This window comes from Seriola aureovittata, chromosome 15, assembly GCF_021018895.1.
Source record: "Seriola aureovittata isolate HTS-2021-v1 ecotype China chromosome 15, ASM2101889v1, whole genome shotgun sequence".
NCBI lineage: Eukaryota > Metazoa > Chordata > Actinopteri > Carangiformes > Carangidae > Seriola > Seriola aureovittata.
The window spans coordinates 14672088-14681652 of NC_079378.1; the positions used below are offsets into that span (position 1 = coordinate 14672088).

General features: G+C 35.7%; 1 protein-coding gene across 1 annotated transcript; it reads left to right on the top strand.

Annotated features, from left to right (window-relative positions):
• Positions 1–121: 121 nt before the first annotated feature.
• LOC130181998 (complement factor B-like) lies at positions 122–9078 on the top strand. Its single transcript, XM_056396504.1, has 18 exons — positions 122–255; positions 774–974; positions 1063–1248; positions 1354–1533; positions 1962–2048; positions 2395–2534; positions 3429–3573; positions 3665–3796; positions 3882–3989; positions 4221–4355; positions 5465–5571; positions 5886–6018; positions 6258–6396; positions 6557–6633; positions 7372–7472; positions 7613–7748; positions 8076–8125; positions 8280–9078. Exons 1-18 carry the CDS (start codon positions 198–200, stop codon positions 8451–8453), a joined length of 2289 nt encoding a protein of 762 aa, XP_056252479.1. The 5' UTR covers positions 122–197; the 3' UTR covers positions 8454–9078.
• The last annotated feature ends 487 nt before the right edge of the window (positions 9079–9565 follow it).

Consider the following 9565-nt stretch of genomic DNA (forward strand, 5'->3'; position numbering starts at 1 on the left):
GGTAAAATTTGGTGGAAATTTGTTTGTTGTGTCATAGAGTATTGATCCCCTTCTATTTATCATAAAGTTAATAAGTACCAGGATGGTCTTCGTTGGTTCAGCCCTACTCTGCAAACATTGCTGTCCATTTTGCAATAAATGTAAGGCTTCTGCAAAATCCTCTCATTTTTATATTGTTCCCCAGTTTATGGTTCACCATGGGATTTTCTGTCTCCTGGAGCTGGTTTGCTGCTCTTTCATGTGTCCTCTGCATGGGTAAGCTAATTTTTTCTTTAGATTTTAAAATACATATATATATTTTTTATATGTTATTTTGAACTTTCAAATGTGTCAAACGCCCATGTATTTATATTTATTGTAACCTATAAGTAAGGCGGTTTTTTGTAAGATATAATAGAATTGACATAATAAACTTAACAAACTAAATAATTAACACAAATGTGTGTAATTTGTCATTAGCTTTAAAGATTGAAATAAAAACAATGTATATTGAAATTAGGAAAATTAAATAGCTGTTGAAAACCATTATAACAGCAATTTCAATATTGACATTAAAATTTCAGTGGGAAAAATACCATCCTACATTTCCCCAGTCAGAATGTTTGTTTTCTGAAATCTGAAATTTTCATAAAATTTTTTGTTTGGTCATCACGTAATACTACTCATTTTATGGAAACAATTCTATAATGTCTGGCTATGGAGGGAGCTTCCTAAAATCTGATTACCGTTCTAAATCTTGGCCTCCATGACCCAAACCTGTCCTTTCTTTTCAGGAGGGGAAGTTTGGTGTGAATGCACAGAGGAAGGTATGAAAATTGAAGATGGTTATTACTCACTGACCAGGCAGCTGCAGAGTGGCAGCATGTTGTTCTACACTTGTAAAAAGGGTTACTATCCATACCCTGTTCTGACCCGCACGTGCCAGCTTAATGGCAAGTGGAGACCCGAAAAGTCTTCGCCTCAGATATGCAAACGTGAGTTATGTAGTGATGATGTTTCTCCCTTTGCTCCAGGGCTGACTGCTCAACATGACAACTTAGGTGCTTTTGTTTTGTTTTGCAGTGGTTGAATGCCCAGACCCAACTGTGCTGGAGAATGGAGATGTCTCCCCTCCTCAGGATAAGTACTTTGTTGGAAATGAGACCACGTATGAGTGCTACTCTGGACATAATCTGCGAGGCTCATTCAGACGTGTTTGTTTACCAAACGGGAAATGGAGCGGCTTCACTCCTATCTGTAGCCGTGACTGTATGTCCTTAACAGCAATCTGCTTTCTTTTAGGTTTGGGGATACACCCTCATTTGTAACTTTTGTATGTATGAGTTTAATCTTTTGTCTTTTGTGTTACCACAGCAGGACATAACTGTCCAGATCCTGGTGTCCCAGCTGGTGCCGTGAGAATAGGGAACCTATTTGGAATTGGTGACAAAGTGAAATACAGCTGCAGCAATAATAACCTGTTTTTGGTGGGGTCAAAAGAAAGAACGTGTCTGGAGAATGGCCAGTGGACCGGCACAGAACCAGAATGTTACTGTAAGACAGAAACCCACACACACTGTTTTTTTTTTTTTACAACAATGTGTGGCATTCCCGGAACAACTATAAGCACTGTTTTACTAACTAGTTTTGATCAAGCAAAGTGAGCTCGACTTAGTTTTGCACTCTTGTATTTTGTTAACAGTATTAACATTTTGACAAGTTCGGGGTTTTGTTCCGCTGGTCTTGCCCTTTCAAAAATGCAGCCACCTGGTTACTGGTAGGAGGTCAGTGAGGGATCATATCCTACCAACAATAACTGGTTTGAAGAGACCAGCAGATGCATGCTGATGATCCCTGACCTGCTTCCAACATTTACATGCTGCCTGAAACTACTTAGAGCTAATCCCGAGAACTTTTACTTTTACCTTGTCGCAATTAGGCCTTTTGCAAACTTCTGTTATTGTGGCTTTTGCTTCTTGCAGACAAACACACCTATGACAGTCCACTGGAGGCTTCAGAGGCATTTGGCAGTGCAATCAAAGAAAGCCTCACCACTTTACAGCCCACCGGTAAGGAACTAATATGACAAATGAACTAATGAACTAATAATGTTCATGGACTAATATGATTGTTAGCATTATTTAATAGCAATGCTATATGGTCATTTATGTTATAACAGCATGTTGAGAGGTACATTTGTTAAGTTAGTCAACAAACATAAAAACTCACTCTTCTTTATAAGGACATAATACCTTATTTCTGAACATATTAATCTAAGAAACTGTATAGGTATGAATGTTTCCCTGTAACAATGCAGAAGACATTGCATGGTCTTCCGTGATGATTTTGTCTCTAGGCAAAAATGGCATTTAATGTGTATGGCAAAAGTAACAGTATTTCTAATGAATTGTGCAGGTAACGAACAGTCGGGGAAAAATTTCAGGATTTCAAAAGATGGGATACTTAACGTCTATATTGCTGTGGATATTTCTGAGAGCATAACTGAGAAAAATGTCACTGATGCAAAAGATACTATCATAAAACTTATTAAACGGGTAAGAAACAAACAGCTCTCCTTTTGATTAAAAGTTTTACACTGTTTTCTTCATTGTTATTGTGACAGAACTCTCTATTACAATATGCTGAATTTGCAGTTAACAGTCACCAACATTCTCCTGGGACTAGAGATATATTGGGATTATTTTGCTAATTGTGGGCTCCCTTTAAAAGATGCATATGGGGTGAAAGTACAGACTGTTGCTGATTAGTGTTGGCAATACATTTGCTGAGTCGATAAAACATGTTAGAAATACAGCCGTTATTGTGACCAATCTGAACATTTAGTCAATCATTTGATCTTATAAGGAATAAAATTAAAATGTTAGAGTTTATATTGCCAGTAGCCTGACTCAGAAATGTCAAATAGATATTTAGAAACCATTAGTTTTTTGGATGTGACTGTCATGGTACTGATCCCACTGAGATATCTGGATCTAACTATGTCAAGTCACTCTATGTGTGGTGGAAGCTGACAAATGGAGCACTTTACGTTGTATGACACACTTTTAGAAACACATTTGGCACGCTGTACAGGTAACATGTAGCTACACAATCTCATTCCATTTGGTTGTCAGGGCAAGAGCTCCTTAGAATTAAATGTCATTATGAATTATTATACATTATAATCTTGATCGATGTTTCTTGGCAAGAGTCCCTTGGCTTGTTGTCAATGCACACTATGGGATACTCTATCTACTGATAAATGAATCAATTACTCAACAAAATAACAACCATAAGCAGTTTGATACATAAGGAGGTGTTGCATTAAAAAAACATGTGTCACAGCAGCTCCACAAGTTTACATGTGTTTACAAAGTTTTGTCAAAACGTGAAACAATATTAAAGATCATACACCTTATATTTAACTAATCTGCTTCATGTCTCCACAGATTGCCAGCTTTACTGTCTCTCCAAACTATGAAATCTTCTTTTTCTCTTCTGAGGTAATTGAAGTTGTCAACATTCTTGATTTTTTGAAAGACGGAGTACAGCCAATAACAATCATTGAAGCCATTGAAGCTTTCGATATAGGCGGTGAGTCAAACAGATCAGAGATGTGGTTGAAAATTCAAGTTTTGAATACATGGTTTGATCTTAATGTTTTACTGTGTATTTGGATTGAAAGACCACAACACTGCTGGGACAGATCTGACACTCACCTTTGAGACCATCTTGAGCAAAATGGCTTTCATAAAGGACAGAGTTGGAGAAAAAAATTTTACAGCACATCATCACATCCTCATGCTTTTTACAGATGGTAAGTTCAGCCAACTTCAGGGTTTAAATATCAAATGTTGTCTATGTTGTACATGATTTTAACACACTGGTGTCTTTCATTGCAGGTGCTTATAATATGGGAGGTTCGCCTTTACCAACCGTGCAAAAAATAAAGAACTTGATATACATGGACCATAGTAGTGGAGAGAATCATCCAAGAGCAGAATTTCTTGGTGAGTTTTATGATATATTATATGATTATATGATTTCTGTTGCTATATTCACTTTCAACATTAGGCCTCACTACCATTGTTCGGATTTTTCGTTACAGACACATGCTATACGATTAGTAACATTATTGAATTGTTATACAGTAATGCCTTGCTAGCAGCTTGAGCAACAGAATGTGTTTTAATGCAACAGAGAGACCTCAATTTATCCTGCTATGTTTCATTCTGTTACAGACATTTATGTTTTTGCCCTTGGAATTGAAGTCTTTGATGAAGACCTGCAGCTACTCACAACAGGGCTTGGTGGGAAGCATTACTTCAGATTGGATCAGATTACAAACTTGCAAAAGACCTTTGATGAAGTGATTGGTAAGGGATCTCAGAAAGTGAGGGCAGAAAGTTGTATTAATCTGCTAACATATTTGAGTAATTTCTATTATTAGTTCAACTATACTGTAGGTGTGCATTTGTGTGCTAATATTTACCCTTGATTTCATCTCCATCCTCGAATTTGACACAAAGGAGGTATATGATCATAACTGGCAAGAAAAACATGCTTCTCTTGTTTCTTAAAGTGGTTAAGAGCAGGCAAAATCATCCTTCTTGATCTCATGGTTTATATGATAAAAGTCCAACACCACTGATGTTACATGGACAGATACGATAAAGTCACCCACTGGATCCCATTGATTATATACTTATACAGATCATATATCTATCCCCCTCAAGAGAACTGACCATTAAAAAACATCAAACATACACAGTGTTTCCATTAAGAAGAATTACACTTCAAATCTAAAGATGCCAATGTTAGTCTGCATGTCTTTGGTACAGAAATGAAATATATGCCAAAAAAGCAAATTTTATTAGACCTGGTATTAACCTGTGTTCTATATCTGGAAATATTATCTGAATAACGACATTTAATCCACAGATTTTTGCACCTACATCTTTTATTAATATGATCTCAATATGCAAAGCAATTAGCACAGACTGGTGGACTTGTCAATATACAAGGCACATTTCAGGTCAAGGGACACCATGCCACAAATAGACAAACAATTTCTAAATCAGTTTTTACCTGTAGATTATGTCAAGCTTGCTATTTGATTTTGCGTATTTACGTGTGTCCAGTACAAACCTGAAGCTAGGGAGGGACTTGTCATGGATATTGATCGGCATTTACAATATCCAGTGGCACAGAATGTGTATTATGATGACATATATTTGGCTTATAACAAGAAATAATGAACAGTTAACACAGGGACAAAGGATTAAAACTGGAAAAATGGCATTTTCATTTCATGGGGCTTTTAAGATAGCAACAAGAGGCTGCGTTAGATGACCTTTAACCTGACCTTTTTTTGTTTTCTTAAGGTTGTGATCAAACTGTACATCCGATCACAGTGCAAGCCTGACCACCTCCAAATGTTGTCTGGCTGAAAAATGTGAAACTGATTTTTTGTTTTTGCATGCAGACGAAGACGCTGTTATGGGTCTCTGTGGTCTTCACAAGGCAATAGACAAATACAGCTACGGCTACAAGAGGGAAATGTATCCATGGTCAGCATACATTAATGTCGAGGTGAATGTTTCAGTTTTTCATTGAACCTTATAATTCATTTATGAAATAAGTCCAAATATGAATATCACAATACTTTACATAATTATTTAGGCATGAGAATGGCCAAATGTCTTCATTCCTCCTGAAGCTAAATATTTGACTTAGTGACAATACAGTGGATTCAGAAGTAGGATTTTTGTCCTTGTTTTGTTTTTGTTTTTTTTTACTAGGTGTTGTGCTGTGTAAGAGCAGCAAATTGCTTCCTACTTTTGAGTGTTATATGTTATATAACTACTAAACTACAGTATGTATTTATTTATCATTTAAAACTTAAGAGTGGAGATTCAAAGACGAAATGCCTTGGCTCTCTGGTGACCGCGAAGTTTGTTTTGACTGCTGCACACTGCTTCAAAAGAAATGATTTACCTAGGCACGTCACTGTTGAGATTGAGGATGGCCATGGCACAGGTAAGCTTACTCAAGCCTCTTCTCCTCAGGTATCTGAACATGACTTCCGGCATTTTAGCTATCATAAAAACAATCGGCGCAGTATCTAATTCAGTTTTTTGCTTTCAAAATGAATGTTTCTAGGTTTTGAAGTTAAAACCTATGCTTTAGTCTAACATTTTGATTTGACAAAATTTTCTGTTCTTCACTGATGACAGTAACAATTATACTAACACTTTCTCATCTTGTCTCTTTTACAGTGAAAAAAGTTAAAGATTTTTTTCCTCATCCAGAATATAATGTTAGTGCTAGAGTGGATCAGGGCGTGCTGGAGTTCTATGACTATGATGTGGCTCTCATCGAACTGGAGACAGCTGTTGCAACCACCTATAAATCTAGGTCGGAACTGGAGTCCCACAAATACTGTCATTATTAGTTGGATTTGATTAGGATTTATTGATAAAACAGTTCTTACTATGAAGACAATATCCTGTGTTACAAATTGTTCACTTGGAACATCACCCTCTTCATGTCAAATTGTTTTTGGTATCTCATCCAGAACTATTTGCATACCTTGCACCTTGGAGACCAATATTGCTCTTAAATTGCCCAAGAACGCTACCTGCCAGCAGCAAGGTACAGTAACTATAGCAACATGCTGCAACAACATCACATAGCTTGGTCGTCATGAATGTTAAGAAATGTAGAACAGGGTGACATTTCATGAACTGATTTTTTTATCTGACCATTACCACTCAGATTTTTTTGTAATTTTCAAAACAGCGGGCCCTTGTCTGGTAGCAGACAGAGGTAATCAAAAGCAGTCCTCTCATTTCTAGCTGGCGGCTCTCAACCAAAATAAGAACTGTCAGTGGTAGATCTTTATCTGCTTTGGTTAACTAGCTAATTAGAATAAGGTAATATTAAATGTCCATAAGCAATAAATTGAAAATTGAAAATAAAAAAAATAGAAAAAAAATAAATATTGAATACTTATGAGTACTTCATTAATACAACAAAAATAATAAAGACAAAAGTTTTATATTTCATATTCATATAAAACAAGCTTTACAACCGTATTATATAATATTGTCAATCATTACGCTACAGATGCTTAATTCAGAGGATTTATAGTTGATGACAAATACATTATTAATCACTTAAAATGTCCTTATATCACCTTGTAATAAGTGTGAGTGTGGTCAGGTGTGTTGTTAAGCATTTCTTTATTGTTATTAAATATACCACTTAGAACTGCTAAATAGGGGGAGGTTGCCAAATTTTCTTCTGTCAATTTAGTGGCCTTGCATTTAAAATACATATCTATAGAAGCTCAGGTACAAGTTACTGTATTTTTGTGTTCTCTAAATACAGAGGAGCTTCTTTTAAAGGATCGTCTTGAAATACTCAATTTCCTGACCAAGACAAAGAACTCAATAGAAGAAAAAGATGCCTACATTCACCGTGGTGATACTGTGAGTTTTAAATTACTGAGCTTCCCTTGTGTGTGTGCCTGCGTGCGTGTGTGTGTGTATGTGCCTGCTTTGTTCACTTTTCAATCAAAATCTAAAAAGTCACTTTGAGCTATGGTTCTTCTTCCAATTCTCCAATGCAGAGAGCTGCATGCATCAAGCATGCGCTAGATGCAAAAACGATAATAAGAACAGATAAGGCAGAGGTTGCTGTGACTGAGAACTTCCTGTGCAGTGGTGGTCGGACCATTGATTATAGAAGCCATATAGCTTGTACAGGTATGTATTCTGTTTTTCATGTATAAAAATTATTTCGCTACTTCGAGAGGATAGTTTTCCCATAAACATTTTTTGAATTGAGCTAAGCTAAACTAATTTCACCAAAATACATGCAGACACATTATAAAGGCATCCAGTTGTGTCTTATTTCAGGTAAGTAAGGAAAATGGCATAACACCCCAAAACAAAAATGCAGTTTAATTTCCAACATTTTTATCTTTTCCAACCTCAGTTATGAGTTATAAGTAGGTATGTTATTCAATTTATGAAAAACAGTGGTGTAGGTCAAAAACTGAAGCCTATTATTTTCTGTATTTTTTGGGACAGGTGACTCTGGAGGTGCTGTTTACAAGGACTTTGAACATCGCACTGTTCAGGTGAACAGTTGTTCTTTTCCACACATCCAACATTATATCACAAATGAGCAACATCTTGTGGCAAAATATTTCCCAAATAAAAGAAAATCCCTATAAATGAGGTTATATAATTTGACATTGTGAATTGTTGTTGACTTTATGATTTCTTTCACAGATTGGTGTGGTCAGCTGGGGAAACAAAAAGAAGTGCTCTGGGGGAGGTCTCAAGGAGTCAGATAGCACCTCCCGAGATTTCTTTCTTAATCTTTTCAGGGTTGTCCCCTTCCTCAAATCAATCATTGGAGTTACCACGAGTGATGGGTATTCACCACTTACCTTTTTGGAGTAAATGTATTTACATACTGTACTTTGTTTTGCCATTTCATTGATATGATTTGTGTATTGTATGTGTACTGTATGTTTAAAAACATGTTATTTTGCTTATTGATCGTTTATCAGACTGAGTTCAGAATGAAAAAGGTACAAATAAAAATATTTAAAGAATATAACATTTTCTCATTAAAAGCATACATACATACCGTATATACATAGATGCATATTCACAAAAAGGCAAAAAAACACCCATTACCCGTTCTCAAAAGGTAGTCAGTGCATGTAAATAGCTACTAGTTATGCTTTTCTGTACTTTATCCAGTCTGCACTTACATTGATTCAACATGTTCAGTGATCAACTAGTGTGTAAAGAAGTTAATAAATCAGCATTGACCTAGGTATAGATTTTTTTTTGAAGAGAAACTAATCCAAATGGTTAACACACCCTGAATTAAGGTCTCCTCTATCCATTGTTTATGTTTCAGTGGCTATTCATATAATATTGCTGACTGTTAGGCCAGTGTTTCTAGACCACCAGCAGAATTGATTTATGTTGTGTTGCTCATGATATTTGTATCATTGTGAAAATTGACTTGTACTTGCCAGATAAAAAAAAAAAAACCTGGAACAGCCAAAACAGACATTCCTTTTCACCCTGTTTTATTTTTTTCTGTAGATTTTCCAAAAACCTTTACTAAATCATTGTATATTGTATATTGATAATGCAATATGAAATTACCCTTTCTGTGCTAGACATTAATATTGGCCCTATCTTGGACCATCTGCTTTGTGCCTGATTTAAAGTTTCTTTTTGACCAGAACAAAACAAACAAACCAGCTCCTGTAAATCTCAGTCTCCAGTGTCACAATTCTCTTATTAACTATATACATATACACATACATACATATATGAATTATACATATATACTTATATAACTTCACATATATAACTTGCACATTGTTCGCTGTGCCTATGAGGTATTTGAACAAGGAAACTTTACTTAGAAAATCATTGGAAGAAGAAGTTTTTATCATAATTTACATGACACACTGTTTATGCATTTACAATCACAGGTTAATAAACTATTTCCTTTTTTCAGGCCTTTTCCAAACCTGCATAAAAAAGGA